At 33.4% G+C, this 22,815-nt stretch overlaps 4 protein-coding genes across 5 annotated transcripts; 1 reads left to right on the plus strand and 3 right to left on the minus strand.

Annotated features, from left to right (window-relative positions):
* On the plus strand, window positions 1-4,565 carry LOC146926354 (Carbohydrate-binding-like fold). 2 transcript variants are annotated; one of them, XM_085758731.1, is made up of 6 exons: window positions 1-333; window positions 1,037-1,088; window positions 1,181-1,341; window positions 1,741-2,283; window positions 3,345-3,524; window positions 4,013-4,565. In XM_085758731.1, the coding sequence occupies exons 1-6, from the start codon at window positions 124-126 to the stop codon at window positions 4,232-4,234; spliced, it is 1,368 nt and encodes a 455-aa protein (XP_085614857.1). In that variant the 5' UTR covers window positions 1-123; the 3' UTR covers window positions 4,235-4,565. The 2 variants fall into 2 exon arrangements, with proteins under 2 accessions (XP_085614857.1, XP_085614858.1); XM_085758732.1 differs by having other exon boundaries at window positions 3,345-3,483.
* A 3,075-nt stretch (window positions 4,566-7,640) lies between these two features.
* On the minus strand, window positions 7,641-10,328 carry LOC146926355 (chlorophyll a-b binding protein CP29.1, chloroplastic). Its single transcript, XM_085758733.1, has 3 exons — window positions 10,120-10,328; window positions 9,542-9,897; window positions 7,641-8,134 (listed from the first exon to the last, which is right to left on the minus strand). The coding sequence occupies exons 1-3, from the start codon at window positions 10,268-10,270 to the stop codon at window positions 7,772-7,774; spliced, it is 870 nt and encodes a 289-aa protein (XP_085614859.1). The 5' UTR covers window positions 10,271-10,328; the 3' UTR covers window positions 7,641-7,771.
* A 1,976-nt stretch (window positions 10,329-12,304) lies between these two features.
* Window positions 12,305-17,284, minus strand: PDX2 (pyridoxine biosynthesis 2). The gene is made up of 7 exons (XM_085758734.1): window positions 17,190-17,284; window positions 16,963-17,090; window positions 16,202-16,289; window positions 15,810-15,883; window positions 14,897-15,088; window positions 12,727-12,824; window positions 12,305-12,637 (listed from the first exon to the last, which is right to left on the minus strand). The coding sequence occupies exons 1-7, from the start codon at window positions 17,242-17,244 to the stop codon at window positions 12,514-12,516; spliced, it is 759 nt and encodes a 252-aa protein (XP_085614860.1). The 5' UTR covers window positions 17,245-17,284; the 3' UTR covers window positions 12,305-12,513.
* A 1,455-nt stretch (window positions 17,285-18,739) lies between these two features.
* Window positions 18,740-22,687, minus strand: LOC146926357 (E3 ubiquitin-protein ligase AIRP2-like). Its single transcript, XM_085758735.1, has 5 exons — window positions 22,346-22,687; window positions 21,121-21,271; window positions 20,824-20,890; window positions 20,190-20,424; window positions 18,740-19,294 (listed from the first exon to the last, which is right to left on the minus strand). Exons 1-5 carry the CDS (start codon window positions 22,423-22,425, stop codon window positions 19,087-19,089), a joined length of 741 nt encoding a protein of 246 aa, XP_085614861.1. The 5' UTR covers window positions 22,426-22,687; the 3' UTR covers window positions 18,740-19,086.
* Window positions 22,688-22,815: the final 128 nt, after the last annotated feature.

Here is a 22,815-nt window from a genome sequence, read left to right on the forward strand (position 1 = left end):
ACCAGCATCAGATAGATTCTGCAACATCATTCACAAAACAACAAAATCTAACCAAACATCATTGTGTTGTGTCTCAAGTACCTGTGTTGTGTTGTGTTGTGTTGCAGATCAAACTTCACTGTGATGAAACCCTTTACAAGTTTTAGTTCTAAGCCTATAGTTCATAAGCTAGGATCTTTGTCTCCTAGTGTTGCTTTTCATGTTTCTGATAAACCCTTTTCTTGTTTCACTCTTTCCTTCAGAAATGAACAAAAAAGTTCCATTTTTTGTCTCTTGAAGCTTGTACAAAACAAGGGTATTTGCCCTTTGCATGCTGTGCCATCTGAACATCAGGTTTATTTCTTTCTGCTTATTTTTTCCCCAATTTGTGTTCTTTATTTGAGTTTGATAAATGGGTTGTATTTATTTGCTAGTTTTTTTGTTTCCATGAGTTTGTTCCTTTTGGTTTTAATCTATGATGCTTAATAATTATCACTTTTTATATAGTTATGTATAGATAGATCTTGAAGTTGATGCTTACAATTTGATTTTAATGTTATACTTTTTGGTTATGAATGAGTAATTCTTGACATGATTGATGATGCCACTTCAACAACAAAGAACAAAAAAAAATCTTTCTCCCTTTTAAGAAACTTTTGAAGTTATTCTCTTTTCCATCCATGTCAATGATTGAGTATAACTGTTTTGAAATTTTTCTTTTCGTATTTATGTAGAATTCAAGAGGATATGAGTCAAAATTAATTGGTTTTTCTGTTTTTAGTGGAGTGAAAGTTGTTAAAGAAGTGATTATCTGATTGTTGTATATACATTAAGGGTCTATTTGGAATGAATTATTTGAGCTTATTTACTCACATAGGCACTTGTAAGATTGTTTAAGTGAACTAATGGAAACAGCTATTGACATCTTTGTAAGCTGTTTTCAACTTATTTGTGTAAGCTCGCTATGATAGTTTATGAAAACAGCTTATAGCTTACGCAAAATAGCTTGATTTTGGTATATTTGATGAGAGATTCTTGTTCTGCATAAATGTTACAGGAGGTAGAGTTGGAAATTGTTGAGCCTCAAGTTCAACAAAGCGAACTAACAAGTAGGTTTTAATGGTCTATTATTATTCTTTTTCTTCTGCATGTCTTCCTTTAGGACTCAAATCCCTAAAATTTTAATTTGTGTGTTGTGCAGATGAAACAAAGTTTGTTCGTGTTGAATTTCAGCTACTAAAAGATTGCGACTTTGGGGAACAGTTTCTAATAGTTGGAGATGATCCTAAGCTTGGTTTATGGAACCCTTTAGATGCATTACCATTGACATGGTCTGATGGCCATATATGGACTGTTGAGCTGGTATAGTAATACTATTCAAATCATTAAGATATTGTTTGGTGGAAAACATTTTTAAGGCTCGAAATCGTTATTGTTACCAAATTGCCAGTTACGTTGTTTTCACTTTTTTTATTTTGTTTCCAAAATGTTCTCGAAACCTGGCTGGAGCAGTCCTTGGCTAGACTTCACCTCCCGACCGAACTCTGGATTACCAGAGCCCTTTCCGATGGAAACCAGAGTTTTAAGACCAAAAGAGTCTTGTTTTCACCGTTAAATCTTTGAAATTAAGAAACAAAATGATAACAGTGTGACAATTTTGTAATTTAAAAGTGAAAGAACAGAGAAAATTCAAACTGAAAAATGTTTTTAGAAAGCAGACCGTTATGTAGTGGTTGTTTATATTTTTCATCATGTGTTCAGGATATGCCGGCTGGAAAATCAATCCTATACAAGTTTATACTAAAAGGAAAAGAAGGTGATATTATTTGGCAACCGGGGTCGGATCGAGTAATCCAAACATGGGAAACTATGAACAGAATAATTGTTCTTGAGGATTGGGAGAATGCAGAACTTCAGAAAATAATAGAGGAGGATACACTTTCTCAACCAAATGAAGAACCTCCGGTTCTACCAGAGAAGCCAATGGCTATGTTTGCCGAAAATATAGGTTCCTCGGAGGATCTCACAGAAAGTAAAAGTCAAACAACGAATAAAACGAATGTTGTTCGAAAGAGTGACAAATCTGAAGATGGTTTTCAAAATGATCCTGCAGCGTTAAAGAATAAAAAAGGGACGATTGTGGAGGGAAGCTTAATCGATTTTGAAGGAGGTCCTGTTCTTGTACCTGGCCTAATACCGTTGACTGAAGAAGAAGCTGGTCCAAGTGAAGTTGTTGAAGAAGAAAAGACCGTGGTAGAGCCATCAGTTGAACCTTTTGAAACTCAGGATCAGAATATACCAGAGGTAACCGCTTGATGAGTGTGCCGCTCCTTTTCAAATTGTTTGATTCCGTTTCTTTAAAAGCTCATTCGGGTTTGCAATCCACTTAGAGAAGAACTAATTAGGTAGTTATCTGAAGCACCTTGTTTTGTTTGTATCATCATCTATGTTTATCATCAATGAAGTGAGTTTTGTTCAAATCCAACGCTCATCATCACCTTGTTTCGTACATATATAATCAATGCATCTTACGGCCAAAAGAAAAGGGGAAACATTGCTTCCAAATTGATTGTTATCATTAATTAAACATATCTTAACCACTATAATGAGTTCATTAATAATTATGCTAAACAAATAATTAAGCTATTATTGTGAGAGATGTTACCATGAACTTTTGGCTGTTGAATGACACAAGCCATAACAACACACAATTTATTTTAATCTGAAATAAGCTGGCAATGTTCTAAGTCATGGATGCAGTCGCGATCCTTGATATTGCGGAAAATCGCAGTCAAGTGTGGTTGATGCATGCAACCTCAGTTGTGGTCGCAAAGACTTTAAAAACTTTGATGTTGCAACCCAGATCACGGCCGCAAACCTTTTTGTTAAAACCCTGCAGACCTGTTACAAAAACTTAACAAACATTCCATCTAGCATTACTAAGTGTCTGTTTGGAACCAATTGCGGTGGCGCTGTGATTTTGTTAAAGCTCAAAAGTGTAGCTTTTGCCAAAATCACCCTGAGTCGCCATGATTGTGTCAAATTCACCGCCAATCCAAACAAGCACTAAAATTATATGCAAACGTAACAATGCCATACAAATTTTCTCATTTTATAATACATAAACTATTCAACATTGAGTAAAATGTATCTGATGTGTTTTCATCGATAAGCTTCTGATGAAAAAACAACAGGGCTTCACTTGTAGGCTTTAGTTAGGCTCAATATGTTTTACCAGTAATCATTTAAACCAATGTGTAAACTTGCACATTTTTTTAATATATGGTGCAGCTGTTAAATAGTTGATGCTATTGTTAATGTCTCTTTAATGTTGTTTTTCATGTGCTTCAACTGAAAATGCTCAGTTAAGCAAGGAGCAAGAATCAAATGATGAAACTGCACAAGAGATAAGTTCAACAATCAATGATGATCTAAATTTGCATGAAGAACAGTTTCATTTGGCATCAACAATGGAAGAAGGGTCAAACTCAGAGCCAATTCATGGTAATGCCTTGCGAAATGACATCCAGTGGGGCTTCAAAACGGTAAAGAAGTTTATAACGAAATTTAGATTGTTTTGATGTCAAATGTGGTTGATGTATGCAACCTCAATTGTGGTTTGCGTTGCGGTTGCAAAGACATCAAAACCATTGATGTTGCTGCTCAGATTTTGGACATCTTTTTTTAAAACCCTAGACTTGTTGCAAAGACTCAATGATCATTCTATCTAGCAGTGCTAAGATTAGATTCAAATGTGACAATACTATACAAGTTTCCCCGTTTTATTTACAAGAACTCTTCACCATTGACTAGAATATATCTGATGTGTTTTCTGCAATAAACTTCCTGTGATATACCGTTAGGGCTTCACCAGCTTTGTAGGGTTGAGTTAGGCTCGATAGTTTTTACCATTAATTATTTAAAGCAATGAGTAAACTTGCACATGTTTTAACATATGATATTAAAAAGTCGATGCTAGTCTTAATGGCTCTTTAATGTTGTTTTTTCATGTGCTTCAACTGAAAATGTTCAGTTGAGCAAGGATCAAGAATCAGATGACGACGCACCACAAGAGAAAAGTACAAGTACTACAATCAATGAGGAACTGAATTCACATGAAGAGCAGTTTCATTTGGCACCAACAATGGAAGAAGAATCTAACTCAGAGCCAATTCATGGTAATGCCTTGCGAAATGACATCGAATGGGGCCGCGAAACGGTAAAGAAGTTTCTAACAAAATTTGGATTGCTTTGATGTCTCCTTTTTACAGAACCACTAGGAGAAAGTTCTTCATTGAAAATGATCATGAGTTCTGTGATTGTTCTCGTCTTTTTGCCTAAATTTTTATTGGCCTGGGAAAGATGGATAAGAGCTCAAAGTGTTTCATGGTGATGCATGGCTATTGTTTGTTGAATTCATGCTATCTTTTGAAGATAATAATGTTTGTTGTATATTATGCTGTCTTGTTACATGGATTGTATTATTCTTTCAGTTTTGGCTACTTCTGTATAGTGATATTAAATTACATAGATTGTGTATGGATCCACTTATCTTTTAGTATAAGTACTTACGAAAGTGTTTGAAAGATCTTACAGATATAGCTTATAACTAAGGTTATTAAAGAAAATATATATCTGAATCGAACCGAAGTGAATGGTTCCGAAAAAAGTAACAGTTTGCAAACTGAACTGAACCGGTTCGGCTTGGTTCTATTTGTGAATGTGTTTTGTTTTTTGTTTTTTTGTTTTTTACAAATAATCCTAATATTTGATTTGACTTGGTTTTTCATTTACTTTTCAACAGTCCATGGTATCAGTTAAAAATAGCAATTTCGTACAATTCAGTTAAAAAAATCAGTTTGGTTCGAAAAAGTACATTTTGATTTTATAAAACATAGTTTTCAGTCAGTTTGGAATCACAAAATCGGTGCACTGAACTACAATTCAGTTTGGTTCGGTTCATTTCCATGAGTTATGGTAACAGTTCGATTTGGTTCGGTTTTCTTTCTAACGAAACCATGAAAGGCTATACTTATAACATGTATATATGTTATCTGTAGCTACCAACAAAGTTTGAATTTCCTTTCAACAAAAAATTTGATAAAATAAAGTTTGAATTTAGCAGAAGGAGCTAGACTGCACAACATGACAAACCAAGATTAGAATCTCGGCCGAAAAATGTATCCACCATGTTGTGATGTGTCGAGGACACGTATGCCTAATGTCTTTACATTTTAGATAAAGACGTGGTATCCAAATTCACTTGTGGTTGATTTTAGCCTGACGCATCGATACATTCGAGTGTAAGTTCCCGATGTCTCTACTCAGTACAATGCTAGTAGCTTTTTAAATTAGAATAATTTGCGTTTATTGAGGAGTTTTGAGTAACATGTTATCTTAACGTTGATATGTGAACTCTAGCTCTCCAAGGAAGTTGTGTAATGAATACAAATGATAATCAAAGTTCATAGTTATCAAGACTGCTTTGGAATGTTAAATAGACATGAGATGTGAATTGTTGTGAAGTTAACAACGTACGGCAGTGGGTGTCATATGTAACATGCATCTCCATGCTAAAATTGGAACTTGGGAGCCTCATAAATGAATAAGGGTAGTGTTAACTTGTGCCCTAAGGGCACATGTTAAGAAACCCAAAAGAAGAAATATTCTTTAAAATTTTGTGCATTCAATTCATTAAAAAGTTAAATATTAAATGCAATGCACCTATTCCAACAAACTCTTTCTATATTTGATTCATTAACTTGTGCCTTAAGGCACAAGTTAACATTCCCCAATGAATAAATACCAGTACTAGTACATTTTTAAATGACTTTTGTCATCAAACCTAGTAGCATGAAGTCATCTAACGTGCCTCAGAATTTGTTTCATTTATGAGGATAGATGTCAATTTCTACCCGGACATACTCCCTCCGGTCACTATTATAAGCAAATTTTGACTTTTTAGATTCATTCAATAAATGATGTATGTGGTCTACTCCACATACATCATTTATTGAATGAATCTAAAAAGTAGAAATTTGCTTATAATAGTGACCGGAGGGAGTATCTCTCTAGAGACTGTCTGCTTGGGGCCCACATGTAGGGATTTTTCTCATGTCTGAGATTGAGAAATATTTAGAAGATAAAAAATTAATTTTTTTAATTTTAAAAATATTACAACAATTTATGTTGAATTTGAAAAATTCTTATTTACTCTTTAAAGTCTCTCTTCAACGCAATCTTTAAGTTTCCACATATTAGATGAATTTTGTATTACAAATAAAAAATAAATTGTCTAAAATCTCATTTCAAAATCTAATATCTCACCAATATTACAATAAAACTATGAATGTATAGATCGTAAATAATGCTATAATAATTTTAAATATGTATTATTATTTAATTAAATTCAAAAGTTAATGAGTAATCCAAATAAATTATACATCCCTGTTTTTCTTTCAAGTAGCTAGGGTTAGAATTCACGTTTTAAGATGAATAAGGTTCTAACATCGACATCTACATATAACAATGTATTGTCTCTATCAACCGAGTTATGCTCATGGAAACATTATACAGTCCATGTTGAAAAATAATTTAAATTTATTATCTTTATAATTATAAATATTTTTAATCCAAATTTATCGACATCCGCTGTGGAGTCCTTGTGGGATCACCAGTATGAGTGTGTTTGGTTGTGTTGAGAAATTAAGAAGAGAGTCTCTTCAAACTAGTGCATCATTCATACACTTTAAATTTTCTTATTTAAAGAAAGAAATAAATAAATATATATGTGAAATACAGTAGTAGATTTAACGTGTTGATTAATATCAACATTTTTTGTATTAACCATTTAGTTCTTAAAGGAATAAGACTCTAATAGTCTGGAGTTCGATTGTGTGGTAAAGACCAATAATTGTTCCACTCAGTAATGGAATTCGGGTTCAAAATTTAATTTATATACATTGTTCCACAAATCACTTTTGTCATAAAAAACAAGGTTTAGGTTCATAATTCGTATCCAAACTACATTGTAGAGGAAGGAGGAAGACACAAGTCTCATTTAATTTAGATCAAATCAAAGGCAGCTAAGCTACCTCTCCCCTCTGGCTAGCATTGTTCTGTACGTGTTCACGTTGACATTGTAGAGATACTGATTTATTGTGAGCTTGGTGATCAAAGTTAATGCATGCTCCAAAAGTATTGCTAGAATTCTTTTTAAGGTGTTTAACTTATGAGATTTGTGATTAATAATTTAATCAGAAACTATTTTTTTACAAAAAACTTCTCTCATAACCCCAACACTTCGACCTAATGTTTAAAACCCATTTTGTTTGGGTAACAAGTTATCAACATAAGACTCCACAATGTTAGAGATGGCATGACTCACTATATCTTTAGATTAATCTAATGTTCCGACTCCTCCTTTTCCCACTTTATTGATTTCTTGCACGCCCTGTGCAGTTTGGATTATATAATTCAAACGACATAAACATTTCATAAAAACCTCCAAAACAAGTTAATACATTTTGGATTTTAGAATCCGAAAAAGGCGCGAGAAACTCAGAGTGAGAAAAGTAATGACCTAATGTTCCTCATTGACCTCAAATTTCATGCTTAGTCAACATTTATAGTAGAACACTTCCCATCCAGCAGAAAAAATATTAACCTTAACTGCTCCAATTCACATTAGGAATTTCACAAGTACTAATTAAACTAACCACAATGTTTACAAACCAATGCCAAATAGCATTTATATATATAGAGGTTGAACCATACATGAGTTAATCAAGAACTAAGAGGAAGAAAAGGTATCAATGATGGTAGTGTGAAGAGGATCACTCAAATGAGTAGCCCAATTGTTAAGTGGTCCTTTACCAGTAGCAGCAGCTTGAACAGCAAAACCAAGGAAAGCAACCATAGCAAGACGAGCATGTTTGATTTCAGCCAATTGAAGTGTTGCTTTCTTTTCTGGATCAGATGCTAAGCCAAGTGGGTCAAAGAATTTTCCACCTGGGTATAGTCTCTTTTCTGCATCAAGTTCAGCATTCCTCTGGAATTCAATGTATCCAATTACTAGAACTTCGATCCAGATTAGTGTTGTGATGGAGAATGGAAGTGGTTGTCCAAGATATGTTGATCCTTCTACTAGCTCAACCTGAAAAATCATACCAAAATTTCATAATTTAGTGAATGCACAAATTGATTCTTCGTTTCATTTTGTTCTAATTTGAGTTTTCTGTAAGGTAAAGTACATTTCTAACAAAAAGTTAAGAGCAAGATCCTCATATTATATGATGGGGAACAGTACCCATGAATCACAAACACTTTTCAGATTAGACATGTCCTAGTGTCGGGCACGTGTCGTGCCCGACACCAATACGACATCGACACTCATAGTTACACTAAATTATGTGATTTTCTCAAACTATTAAATATGTCGGCGTGTCAGTGTCCGTGTCGTGTCCGATATCCGTATCGTGTCCGTGCCTCATAGATGGTACCTTATATGATAATAGAAATGTGCTATGATAACACACTAATATTGAACATTTTTTTAATCTTCTTTTTTGTTCTTTACCAATATAATGTAAAATGAAAAATCAAAATAATCAAAATGCTTCAAGATATGGTAATTAGAAACACACCATAAAACCTATATTCTTTCAAATTATAATTTGTATGCATGGTTAGCGTATAAATGTTTTACACGTGTATTTTATCATTTGTTGTCACATCATTTAATTAGTATTATAAGTCATGTGTCTTTAAAATTATTAAATAAGGTGATACATATTATTGGATGATAGTATAAAATACTTTTACATTGATAGTATATAAATGTCAAACTTTTTTAATACAAAAAATGTCTTCCTGTTTATTTTAAGTTTTGAAATATCAAAACTTATAAATTTGAAATGTGATTAGAATGCAAAATTAATTTTAAATCAAAACTTATAAATTTGAAATGTGATTAGAATGCAAAATTAATTTTAAAACTTGTGAGAAACTATTTGATTTTTTTTTTTGTAGGCTTCAATTGATTTGATTTTAACTAGTAAACATTGTATTATTTTTATACTCTATACAAAACAAACATGAACCTAAAAAACAAAACAAATCTAAAAATTGTTCAGATTTCATGTTTTCCATAAAAAAACATAAAACATGCATGCATCTACAATAGAATCTAACCAACATAACATGTATAAATCATCAAACTCAAGCATGCATGCAATGCAACCAAACACATACTTTGAACTAAAGACATGTCTTCTGATAAATGATACTACCTCCGTCCCGGTATAATTGACCTACTTTGGTTTTTCACACAGATTAAGAAAAGTGTATAAATAAAGGGGAAAGTGAAATATATTGTATTGGGAATGATAAAAGTTGTATTGAAAATTGAAATGAGTCAGTTTTTTTGGGACACTTTTTTTTAGAAAATGGGGTCAGTTATTCCGGGACGGAGGGAGTAATTACTCAACAATAATAATACTAATACTTGATTAATAAACACTAAACAGCAAATTTATAAGAGATTTGACAGAACCAAACAAACCTTTCCAGCATCTTGCCATGTAACACCAGTAAGCCATTCAACAGTAAGAGCACCAAGAGTAGCAAGCATAGCCCATCTACCATGAATCAACTCACATTCCCTAAACCTCTGAAGTCCAAAAACCTCACTGTAAGGCTGAAATGGAGTTGATTTCACATCAGCAAACTCCGTCCTAGTTCCGATCACATCTCCGGCAAGATTCTTTGCTAAATTCTGATCAAGCGAGTCGAGATCAAATTGCAAATACTCTGCTGGTTTCCCCAAACCGAATGGATCAAATCCGTAATCTCCGACCAAACTTCCGTCTAGCCACTCCGGTGACTTTGCTCCGGGGTACCATAATGGACGATCAGTACCTGTTAGATATAATTAAAGATTCGTTAGAATTAATTTTATATTAAGTTAATTAGTTTCTAGTATTTTTTTTTTTCTTTCTACACAAGTTAGTTGCTAGTATGATATTCTAAAATAACTAATATAACCAACTATCAACTAATTATAACTAATAAAAAATAAACTAGTTATAACAAAATAATATTACAGTAATTCGAACAAATCTTTAATTATATCTAACGTACTGGGACTTGATCTCGATGGTTTCTTTGGTGCGGCTTTCTTCTTTCCGAAGCCAAATCGGGCTTGGATCCTACCCGAGTTGGATTGAACTTCGCGGAGGCGGGTGCCGATGAATGATGAAGTGGCTGCAGCGGTGGCAGCTGCGGCGGCCATTTGGTTTATGCTAATGTGAGCAGGGTGGTGAGAGTAGAAAATGGAGTGTGTTGTTTGTGAGTTTTTGAATTTGGGATGAGTGATAGTGTTGTATTTGATGTGGTGGTGATGAATTGGTGATTATGGATAATCTTTGGTTTGGTGTTTGTAGCCGTTGGATTAGGGAGAGTATCCATCTGAGGGTGATGAAGTGGGATAGCTTATCCTCTTGCTTATCTGGTGTTGGTGACATGGATTTTGATGTGGACCTACTTTTTGTCCTTGATCGTGATTGCTCCGAGAGAACTTGTGGCTGTGGTTCATTGATTATATGCAGAATTGTTAATATCTAATTCTTTTTGTGTGATTAATTATGTGTTATCAAGTCAAGATCGCTTAGCTAAGATAGTACGAGTTTCTTTTAGCTTAATCAAGGACCTGAGTTGCATGCAGCAATGTTAAAACTCTTAGCGAGTGTTTACCGCCCATTTGAGTTCCACAATGTTCGAGGAATTAGTCTCTGCAGTTGCGTGTGGAGAATACTCAGTTTACATCAGAAAATTATGTGTTATCTTTTTTTCCTTTTTCTCTAAAGAGTCTAACAGTCAACTATTTGTAGATATAAATCTGTTTGTTTTTTCAAAAAAATCTGTTTGTTTTTTCGTTTTTGAGGTGATATATTTCTGTTTCTTGTAGATATATAAAAAATAAAAATAAAAAAAAGGTAATTTTGATATCTAAAAATTTATATCAAAGATATTTTTTATGAGAAACTACTATGCACCTTCTCATTTTAAAGAACTTTTTAGAGTTCTTTAGATTCTCTTTAAAGAAAGTAACAAACAGATGAAAACTTTAATAAGTGGTTATTTTTGTAAAAATAAATAAATAAGAAAAAACCATAACAAATAGACTCTTAATCCTTAAATTTCACCGTAGTTTTTTAATATATCAAAATTACGAAAGCATTTTGTAATGTGCATTTTTTAAGTCAACTTGAATCTCGAATGCATGTTTCTTTACTTAGTTTGTTTATTAAATGTGTAATTCATAGTTAATTTGGTACAAGTTACTTGCAAAATGTGGTGAACTAACATTTTGAAAAAACTGATATACAGATTTACAGGCCAAAATGATTTTCTAATCATTTGAAAGTTGTAGTTGAAAGTGTTTTCTTTGCAAGGAAAAATACTTCATTAAGCAACACGAGAAACACAAGGAGGAGGAATATCCTCGGATACAAAACAAGCCAAGACTGGAGGAAAATCTTCAATCCAACCTGGTCAAAATAAATTTGGGTCTGCTTAACTAAAAATGGGTCACTGTTGTTATTTATTTTTTGAAGTATTATCATATTTCTACTAAAATGAGAAAAGAGATGGGAGCTTTTGCTTCAATTTCAAAACCAAATACTACAGTTTTCTGGAAAGTTCGTATCCCACCATCAACTAGCGGGAGAGAGGGGCAACTAAAGTCAGAGCAAAGCGTTATTTATATATAGATTGACCTAACATAAGTTATTAGCACCTAGAAGATTCAAACCTGAGACTCGGAGAATAATACACTCTGAGGTCAGGAACCTACGTCAAGAGGTCAACTTCTCTTCCGCTTTGAAAAGAGTTAAATTTCACGTTGACACCCTACCGGTAGTTTTTTTTTTTTTTTACTGAACATACCCTAGACGGAATCTAGCTAGCTTCTGGGACTGTTTCTATTCTTCATTTTTTTTCCTGCAAACACCCTACCAAAATCTAGCTTTCAGGTATATTTTGCTTCTTTTGAGCAACTTGGGGAGGAAGAACCATAATCCCAAGGTAAAGTGGTGCAAGTGAATCAATCCATCTAATCTTTCTTTTGGATCAAAACCACACATAACTCTTAAGTAGAGAGACCAAAAACGTAATTTGACCAATATAAATGACAAATAATTGATATTCATTGTTCAAATGTTCAATACACATTGCAGCTTGGACACTGCAGAAACAAATAAAAATGACACAGGTATAGCTATAAATTTATAATGATCGATTATCAATGGATTAAAAACAAATGAAATGCTGTAATGAATATTTTTGCAACACTTTTAAATGCAAATGCAATTATAAAGTAGATAGATAACTACAGAAAACACCAATATATACTATATCCCAAAAAGAATATTAAACTTTCTTCTAAGATCTAACGATTCTCAGGTAATGTTTCCAAAGGAAATTTTATAAATTAAAAAAACATCCATAATCGTTAAAGAAAGTCATAGTGTGGTCCTATTGAAAGATAGGAAGGTCGTTCTGTGATTGTAGCTTATTATTTGTACTCACTTCTGCTGGAACAACGCTACTCGAGGCCTCTTCTCGGGTCACATTTCCCATCTTCAAGAAATAACTATGCCTGCAAAAATATAACATTTGAAGTCCACTCCATATATCATATAACATTATAACTTGTAAGGTTCAAACGGCAAAAATCAAATAATCTACCATCGAGTATCAGCTGTCAATTCAGGATGAAAAGCAGTCGCCAGTATGTTCCCTTGTCGCACAGCAACTATAACTTTGCTTTTTTCATCCGCATTCTCCTGTCATACCATATATATTTAGAAACATATTATATGTCATGGTGAAAAATCGTCAATGCATAACTAAGTTATTATATCCAGTGGCAATAGGAAGTCAGTCCGTGTTACGTATATGGATTCTCTTCTGCCTCTAGTACAAAAAGACAAGTAGGAGAGCAGACATATGGATTCCGATCCACTCCTTCCAAATACTCTTTACATCCTCTCTATCACTCTCTAAACATTCTCTACTTTCTCTCTCTAACATCATTTGTCTTATTGAGAGGAAGGAGAGGATCCAAATCCCAGCAAAGAATGTTGGGAAGGAGGGTTACATAATGTAGAGAAATAGATGAATTATGAGAAAGATAAGAGACTGGAGACTAGAAAAACTATGATCAGGAAGATTGACTCCAAATCCAAGCATCCATCTTTTCAAGTTAAGAACTAAATAGCATAAATGTTCGATAGAGGATTACTATTAGACCATTTTTATAGTTAAGTGGTTTAAATACCGTACGTAACAGTGCATTATAACATTGATTTATATATCACCTGACCCAAACATAGATGTCCCTCAAGCAAACAAGTTTAGATTAAATGGTACATGTGGCTGCTACTGGGTAAACACTCCTCTAGACTCCAGTAAAATTCAGGTATACGTCCAAATCCATTCTTGCTAGTTTAAGAAATTAATTACAGCATATATATACTACATTGGAAAAACAGTTTTCCAATTCTTCAACGAGGGAACTAAACTTATCATCTTTCCATAGAAAACATAGTAACCACTAGGCAGAACAAAATTCAAAATTATTGTCACCTTGCGCTAATCCTATAAACTTGTGATTCTGCTACACGTATATGATGGCATTCATTTATTCTAACAGTCAAAACATGTTACATAGAATGCCAAAAAGATATAGTCAATCACCTGCCCATGTTCCGATCGATGTCAGTATAGACAACTAAGCCTAATAGTGAAGTATATCAGTAGCTCATTATTTATATGAATATGAGACCAACATATAAGACTGGAAATTTACAAGGTAACAGTAAACATTTTTATGGGCTGCTTTCTCAAAAATAAGGAACTTTTCCAAGGAGAATAAGTATATATACAAAACAGGAAATTTCCACAATAGGACATCCAGGCAAATAAAGATCAAAACATTGTATCCTTAAAATAATTTATCTAAACATTGTATCCTAAAAATAATTTATCTATAACAAAATTCCATTTTTCTACACACTCTTTTCATTTGCTCGGATAATACTCTATAATCCCAATAGCAACTTGGAAGTTGGAAGCAATACAGCCCGTGGCTTTATTAGCAGTATATGCTAGAGGTAATAAGCATGAGTAAAAAAAAACCAACTCGGCAAGCCTGGTTAGTTAATGTGTTAGAGAAGTAGTTGTATTTGTTGGTTAGCTCACTAACTGCAATAGCAGAGGTAGGAAATATATATATGGAGATAACTGAGACAAGTCAACTGATCAGTTATTTTTGGGTGGAATAGATCAGCCTCAGGAAGTTGTGAGATCATTATTACTCTTTCTAACCTGGATTGTCCTTCAATTCAGGGAGAAATGGGGTAAAAACAATGAAATTTACATCTTTTCCTTTATTCTTCTTTTAATTTCTAGAATAATCCCCTCCTACCAGGGCTTAATATCAACCCTTGTGGATATCACACTAACGATTAACGAACATAACATAACAACTGGTTTACAAGCCTCCTATCCCTAGTTCATTCTTTATGCTGTCAACAAGCCCGAGAAGGACATTATCAAAATAAAGTTCCAGCATGTATTCAACCGTGCTCTGTGCATAATGTTTTCATTAATCTTATCATCAGACAAACTATTTAAATTCTAAAAGCCCTGAAACAAATCACCATTTACAACCTATTACTTCAATTCACAAACAGTCCATACTATTAATAAAATATAAGATGGTGAAATATTTACTATTTAGTGACAACTGATAAAAAAACCTGAGAAGTTATAAAATTACAAAACCGAACTCTACTGATCTTAAATTCGCAAAGGGGGAGCTAATAGTTTTCTATAGACCATGTCAAAAACTAACCTTTTTATCTTCAACAGAGGAATCAGAACTCGCCACTCTGACAGAAGGTACAGGATAATCAGCTAGGACTTGAACTTCTGGCCCTACGTCAATAATTGCTGGGGCACGAATAAAAACTCCACGGAATGTTTCAGGACCACCTTCCTTGGAGACGAGCTCAGGTACTGCAAGCTCCGTTTCAAAGCTTTGAATCTGAGTAAACATGTCATTTGGTTACATCCAAAATTATATCCTCTCCCGGAATTTCATTTAGAACAATAATATTATATATACATCCATAGAAGAACTCTGTGAATAATTCTTCCTATGACCTATAGTGGACTGGATGTACAGAAGCAAACCCATCCTTCACATAGCCTCTTCTAAGTTCTGATACGATTGAAATTTGCAAGAATGATTGATCAATTTTTTTATAATTAAAGTCTGATAATAACAATAATAATAACCCAAGACCTCATAGATGAGATGCACGGGTTTGTTCTAACTTAAACAAGGCCCCAGGTTCGAACCCGAACTTGTGCATACAACTGCGCTAAAAATCTTAATGAGTGTTTTCCGCCCACTTAGGTCCCACAAAGTTCGAGAGATTAGTCTCCGCTGCTGCGTGCGGAGGATATTCGGTTTACACATAAACAAATACTGCTAATAACTAACAAAAGGGATCCTAAATGATAAGATATTTACTAACAAGGAAAGAGATATTGGACTTAACCAATAAAAGGATAACGTTTAATATTTATTCAATCAATAAATCAAAGGATTATGTTTATTATTATAATCAAACCTATAAATGAAACAAAATAAAACAATTAAAGTAAAAAAGAATAAGAGAAAAGGAAATAAAATATAAAGCTGGTTGTGGTCTCTAATATTACTACCCCACAAAAGAAGCCACGTCAAATACATGAATTACCTGGCTGCCAAAGAAATTCCTGTGCACAGTGCAATCAAGTCCACCAACAAGTTCTTGTCCACCAGTCTTCTGTCCTGAAATCATGTTTGTCATTTGAAGTTTTTGAACAATCGTTAGATTTTTGTGTGACGGGTAAAATAAGACAAACATGTTTAATATTTCTCAAACCCAACCTAAGGGTGGAAAAGAGAAGAGAGAAACAAGGTTTCAAATTGAGGCCACAGTCGCACTTGAAATTACGTAATAATCCATGATATTTGTAGGCAGTTACAAATACGGCAGATGCGACCACAATTACAATATGCAGACACGGAGAACCCAAAATCCACGATGTTGTGGCTGTAACCGTGATTGCTAACCACAAATTAAAACATTGCAGAGAAACAACCCACCTGTAGCTTTATCGGCCAGGAAAATTAGTCCTGCACAGGTTCCCCAAACTGGCTTTCCCATTTGCACAAACTCTCGCAAGGCCGGAAACTGATAAATTGAAACATTCAGCATTAGATTATGATCATATGCCAGAATCATGACCTGATTTGATGATCATAAAATCACAATATTTGCGTATAAAAGTTACAATAATTATGTCCCGACACTGCAAACATACTTTACATATATACATTTAGTGATATTTAACTATTTTGTCGGACATACCGAAACATCCACCATAATATTCGACTATTTTGTCATATATACTGAAACAACCACCATAGTATTTAATTACTTTGTCGTATATGCAGAAACACCCGCCATATGATAAAATATAAGTAATAACCTACCTAAAGTAAGTCTATACTTGTCTGCATAATTACTAATTATTAAATTCTAATAAAATTAGTTCCTAAGAAATATTATATCACTCATATTAGAGCATGCTAGGTTTTCAATTCATCGTGCACGATTATCATTTATCGGTGAAAATGAGTCATACTCAAGAAAATGACAACTAATTTGACTGACAAAATGATTTCCTATTCATCATGCAAGATTATGAAATGATAAAAAAATCATGTATGATTAAGTAAAATAGTACTAATGACGATGACGATTTTACAACCACATATGAAAATACATCCAGTGAAGTTACAAGAGGTAAATCAAGTAAATTGATTATTTACGCTATAAATAAATAAGCTGAGAGTGTATATACCAGATTGAAATATTCAGCGAGTTTAGCCATAGTGGTGCTTTCACCACCAGGGATGATTAAGGAATTAATGGTGAGAAGCTGTTCTGGTTTTCGAATCTCAACTCCTTTCACACCCAATCTTCTTAAAACTGCAATAATAGACACAGAAAAATGTTAGTAAAAGTGAATGAAGAAGGAATGAGAAAATTGAAATAACAGAAAAGAAAGAGTGAAAGTGAATAACATGCCTGCTATGTGTTCGTTGAAAGAACCTTGTAAAGCGAGAACACCAACCACCGCCATATTGTGGAGAGTGAGTGTTTATGTTTGGTCCTCTCGTTTTGGTTTCAGCATGCGTTGTGTTGTTGTTACTATTATACTCGAGTGGGAATCATCACCCTCCATTTTTTTATTGACGTGATTGGGCTGCTGCCTCGTAAATGCTCTCAAAATCATAGGTTGGTGATATTAGTGTCATTGTCAAACATATAGGTTTAGCAAACCTAATTGAAATCATACTCTATGCGGTCAAAAGTTTTGACCTTTATTCACTGCTGTCAATAAATTCATACTATTGGAGCCGTTCAATTAAGATCGGATGTTAAAACTTAATCTTGATATTTTTTTATTTTAAAATAAAAAGTAATATTTCTTTTCTATAACCAAGGTATTGAGATCAGACAACCACTAATGTTTTCGACTATGTAAGTAAATCGATGATTGTTGTGGATCTAATTTCCAAAAGTTTACCTTGTTCATTCTTACGCGAAAAGAAAAAAAAAGTTTCGGCACATCAACAGTTGTTAGATCAAGATTAGACACTATAGATTTTGATACGATTATAAATTTGTTTTAAAATTAAAATATCAAATTTGAAATATAGACAATTTGATCTTGATATGACAAAAGGATATGTTAAATCTATGAACGTTGCATACTTTTGACGGGAGGGACCTGGTCTTCTAAATTGAGGGTATACAACATAGATGAGATGAGATGAGTTGGATTGGGATTTTGGTCAAATCCAATACCTAACATAATCAAATTCATTTTGCTTAGATTGGATAAATAATCCCTATATTTTATGGAGAAAAATAAATCGATAGCAATTAATATCAATTTTCACCTCTTCCTAACAAAGTGTTTTAGGTGGACAGGAGGGTTTACACCAAAAAGAAAAAAACAATGTGTTTAAAAATTGAATCGATTGTTCAATCGGTTGAACTTTGAACCAAAACTCAGTACAATTTGATTATTTTAGTGTACGATTAGGGACAACTCTAAGACCATATTTAGAGGTGAGGGGAAAAAAGTTATTCCCAAGAAGACAACTCTAAGAACATATTTAAAGATGAGGGAAAAAAAAATTACTCCAAACATTGATAAACTACATGAATGAATAATCATTCGTCACCATAATTAGAATCCACATACCAATATGATTGATGAGGGTAACATGAGACTCAAACACTTTAAACAAATAGTAAGAGATTCGATCACTCACTCTTACGTGTAGAAATAATCTGGTTAGAAGAGGATAATTCACATTTGAGTCCAACAGGTTTTCCTCTGGATGTTAGCCATTGTTAAACATCCCTAATAACTTGTAGCTATAACATGATTATAAAATAAAATAAAAAAATTTACCCACCTTAATTACCAATATTCCACAGAATCATAAAAGGTAGTCCATATATCTTATAAGCAAGACTTCTGGCCTAAAGAAATATAATGGAGTTAAAATATCATGTGACTAAAAAGGCATCAAGTATTTGCAGTGTAAAATTCCAGCACACAGTGACAAATAAATTTGAAGTATAAATTAGCTTTCGCTAAATGTAAATAAAAAGTTTCAAGGACAAGTCTCACATAGGTAGCTCGACTAATGAGCTAACTAAGGGACATAAATGAATCTTGAGAAGGAGGTCGAGGGTTCAAGCCCTAAAAACCAACATTACCACTAACTTAATCACTAAGATTTGACTATCCGGAAAAAAAAAATAGTTTTTTTGAGGATAAGACATTTACAATCAAAGGTAACTTGAGAATGTACACTGATTAAATAGCCTGTTTAAACTCTTCTTGTTGACTGAAATCATGTATCTCGCCGGTGCTCATGCAGATCAGAATTCACTAAAATGGAAATCAGAAGTCTTGATGATAAGAGATTAATATTTGATCCGGTGAAATCAGAGGCAACTTGTCAATGCGCATAAATAACCTTTTTAAATTCTCCTTGTTGATTGATTCCAAATCATATATCTCCCTGTTGCTCATGTAGATCCAAAGGTCACCAGAGTTTACTCTTTTAAGACTGTCGCGGCAAAAAGGGCAAGATTGAGATCTTGTATGCCTAAAACAAACAGCAGAAACTTAAACCTTAGAAGTGCAAACAATGTCAGTAGAATACCTTTTCCAAATAGTCAATCACATTTCAAAAACATCTGAGATATAAATCAGAATCGTAATATTTATTCTCAGTTAAAAATATTTCCTTAGGATGAAATTATACATCTCTCAAGGGCTTAGGTGAGAAACTATTAGTGGATTGCAGAAAATCACGGTTTGTTCAAATTCCGCTACACAGCGTACCGTGGAACAATACTTTGTACTAAACAGTTATCGCCAAACAACAACAATTTGTTTGGATTCTGCTTCACCATTTGACAACAGTGTAGTCATTCCGACCGGTGGTGACTCGTTTTTTTCAATATTAAGTTCTATTCTAAGCCTAAAACAAATACAATCAGTTTGTTTCTGTTGTACTTTCAGATTTGTCCAAAATATTTTCGTATACATCAACGCATATGTATTAAATTACAATTCTAGATGGTTAAAATCTTAAATAGTTTTAAGGCTTGTTTGGATCAACTAACTTGGATTTATCGACTAGCATAAGCACTAGTGAAACTATTTGAGAGAGCTTACTAAAACAGCTTATGACATGTCCATAAGCTGTTTTTCAGCTTATCTCTCTAAAATCGTAAGGATAGCTTATGAACATAGCTTATAACTTATATGAAAACAGTTTGACTTTATTTTATCTTTTGTTATAGAAATAACTTATTCATAAGCACTTATATGATATAAACACTTATGTTATAAGCGCTTAATTAAACCATTTATCAAAACAACTTTTTCTCCATCACCAACTCAAATATGCACTGTTTTTGGGGAGATACTATACTAATATTGAAGAATACCCCTAACAAAATGTAACTACTTGTTGTAAGTCACAGTCTACTTACCAGTCATTATAGCATCTCATACACAAAGAATGGTAGCAATTGGGTAACACAACCTTGTTGTTCATCTCCATACAAATCGGACATTCTTCTTCTCTCTCTAAATCGATTTCAGATAGCTTTCCTTTTCCAATCACATCTTTAGACTTGTATTTTGTAGCACACAAATCTTTCTGTTTCCTCTCTTCTACATCAGTGATTCCTCTCTGAAGTTGTAATAAAGAGGGAAATATCACACCTGTTATGAAAAGCGTAAAAGCAATCGCATTTGAATTTCAAGTCATCGTTTTATAAAAGAATGCAAAAATATATGGCATGGATTCAAAATTGCCGGGGATAAACTGACATCAAGAGGACCTGGTTTGACTTAAGCTACAGCTCATTGTAAAAATTAATGTTCCTTTGCTAGCTCATCGTAATCAGAGTCTTTGATCTTAGTAGGGGGCTTAAGGTATCCTCACGGCTTAGGCCATTTAGGCCGTTATGAGACTTATACTCAAATCAAATCGACATCAGGACATTCAGATTTTTTACAGACGGGGTTGTGCTACCTCTCTAATGGATGACTCCAGGAATCAGTTTCAAGTTCTTTTCTTGGAAAAATTGAAAATTTATTTCGACATGACTAATCACTTACCATAAAACTCCTTTAGACTGGCTTTTCTTTCATATACGGACATTGTTGTCTTCCCATCCTCAAATGTCTGCAACAACTCCAACATTTTATTAAAAACTTGACAGTAAAATGACGGCATTGATACATCTATTTACATTGTTCCTCAAGTCGTAGCTCAAGTGGTCAACTTGAACAATGAAATGAGTTTGAGAAGAAAGTCCGGGGTTCAAACCCTAGCTATTAACAACTAATATCTGTCTTTCCGAAAAGAAAAGAAAAGAAAAAGGTGTATTCAAGATAGAGGTGTAGCAAATGTACCTTGTATACGAGAACTCTAAGCAATCCTAATGCTCCGGCAAGATGGCAATCAGTCCACTTAAACATAAAAAGGAGAAATTGAGCAGCTGGGCTATAAGATAATCTCATTTGAAAGCGAGCTCCATCAGTTTCACTTGGATAATCAGAAGCTCTATACCAATGAATATATGGCAACAAAAAAAAAATCATATTTTATTCAGAGATTGTCAACACTGAACTGAAGAGGGGACATTAACTTCTAACTAACAGGTTTATTTACTTCAAACCAGAATTTCACAGCATATGATATGCCCACAAATTTTAATAACCACACAAAAACTTCTTAATAGCATTTTCACAAAAGAAGACTGAATTCCCAAGTAAACTTATGTCATGTTGATATGTCACAACAACTAGAAATCTTGTGTATTAATGTTGAAGCAAAAGTTGTACCTATAACAGAAAAATAAAGCTAATGTTGAAAGTTACAGAACATGTATCATGAGCTTGCTTCAAAAGATAAAAGTGAAAAGTGATGAACCCCGTTTAAAGCACGACACAGACATGGACAACGGACAACGAATACCGACACTGGCAATAATTTAAGAAAATGGAAATGATTTTATCTAATAACAACTTCGCAAGTGTCAGTGTTGTGTCCGACACCAGCACGTTTCAGACACTTGGACACACCTTCAATTTGAAATGTGTGTTGTATCCAACACTGACGGACACGCACGCCTTTAATTTGATGTGTCAGTGCTGCATAGTCTGCCCCTAACACCATTGGTAAAAAAAACAGAAGCTACACTCTAGTCATCTTAATTAGATTTTCTTTACAGGCTACAGCAAAACGAAGTTAAATTACTATGGAGAACACCAGAAGATTTCATTGTTTTCGACGCTCGATCTTCAAAAAAAAAAACCTTAAAATACAGGTTGAAACTTTAAACATAGACATAAAGCCAAAATAAAAGGATCATGCTTTTTAAGGAAGAAAACACAACAAACATTTATCATCAAAAAAAACAAAACCAAAAAAAAAAACAATTTTTTTCCTGAAACCATAACACTACCTTGAATATGAACAAACAGAACACAGATTACTCCATATTTCAACAATCATAAAAGAAAAAAATGCAAAAAAAAAAAAAAATCTTTCTTGCTTCAAAACAAAGAAATTCAATATAATAACAAGAACAATAATTATACAAAAAAAAAAAAAAGGGAATTCAAGAAATTTTACAGTGTATTGGCAAATTGAATATCAGCTTCAAGAGCTTTAAGAGAATCCTTGAAAGACTTGCGCATCTCTCCCATCACCATAATCACTTTTTCTTCAACCAATAAAACTCAATGAAACCCTCTCATGACAAAATTCACTTCACTCAAAAACATGAACCGTTATTCTTTTTTGTTGCGAAAAATAAGCCACTAAGATAAAGCACTCAAAAGAAGAGAGAATTTTTGAGTGAGATTAGGAAGAGAAAAAAGTATAATAATAAAAAATTCTTTGAAGGGGTTTTGTGGGTTTTGGCTTGAAGCACACGTAACCCCTTTATGCATATCTCATCTATTATTTTATTGTAACTTGATTTATTACCTTATCTACCATTAATGTATGATTTTGTATTATTTTTCTTGGTAGAAGATTTTATATTATTTTGACTTGGAACATTTGTATTTTAATATTGAATGATATACTAATTTATATAA

Source organism: Medicago sativa, chromosome 4 (assembly GCF_051527215.1).
Source record: "Medicago sativa cultivar Bolivia chromosome 4, Bolivia_mono, whole genome shotgun sequence".
Lineage (NCBI taxonomy): Eukaryota > Viridiplantae > Streptophyta > Magnoliopsida > Fabales > Fabaceae > Medicago > Medicago sativa.

Coding starts and splice junctions, on each gene's coding strand:
- LOC146926354 (XM_085758731.1), top strand. CDS start 124: ATGAAACCCTTTACAAGTTTTAGTTCTAAGCCTATAGTTCATAAGCTA. Junction 334..1,036: donor CTGTGCCATCTGAACATCAG/GTTTATTTCTTT, acceptor TAAATGTTACAG/GAGGTAGAGTTGGAAATTGT. Junction 1,089..1,180: donor TCAACAAAGCGAACTAACAA/GTAGGTTTTAAT, acceptor TGTGTTGTGCAG/ATGAAACAAAGTTTGTTCGT.
- LOC146926355 (XM_085758733.1), bottom strand. CDS start 10,270: ATGGCCGCCGCAGCTGCCACCGCTGCAGCCACTTCATCATTCATCGGC. Junction 9,898..10,119: donor ACCATCGAGATCAAGTCCCA/GTACGTTAGATA, acceptor TATATCTAACAG/GTACTGATCGTCCATTATGG. Junction 8,135..9,541: donor CATGGCAAGATGCTGGAAAG/GTTTGTTTGGTT, acceptor ATGATTTTTCAG/GTTGAGCTAGTAGAAGGATC.
- PDX2 (XM_085758734.1), bottom strand. CDS start 17,244: ATGGCGGTGGTTGGTGTTCTCGCTTTACAAGGTTCTTTCAACGAACAC. Junction 15,884..16,201: donor CCTGGCCGATAAAGCTACAG/GTGGGTTGTTTC, acceptor ACATGATTTCAG/GACAGAAGACTGGTGGACAA. Junction 12,638..12,726: donor TTGACAGCTGATACTCGATG/GTAGATTATTTG, acceptor ATATTTTTGCAG/GCATAGTTATTTCTTGAAGA.
- LOC146926357 (XM_085758735.1), bottom strand. CDS start 22,425: ATGGTGATGGGAGAGATGCGCAAGTCTTTCAAGGATTCTCTTAAAGCT. Junction 20,891..21,120: donor TTAGAGTTCTCGTATACAAG/GTACATTTGCTA, acceptor GAGTTGTTGCAG/ACATTTGAGGATGGGAAGAC. Junction 19,295..20,189: donor ATGAGATGCTATAATGACTG/GTAAGTAGACTG, acceptor TGTTTGTTTTAG/GCATACAAGATCTCAATCTT.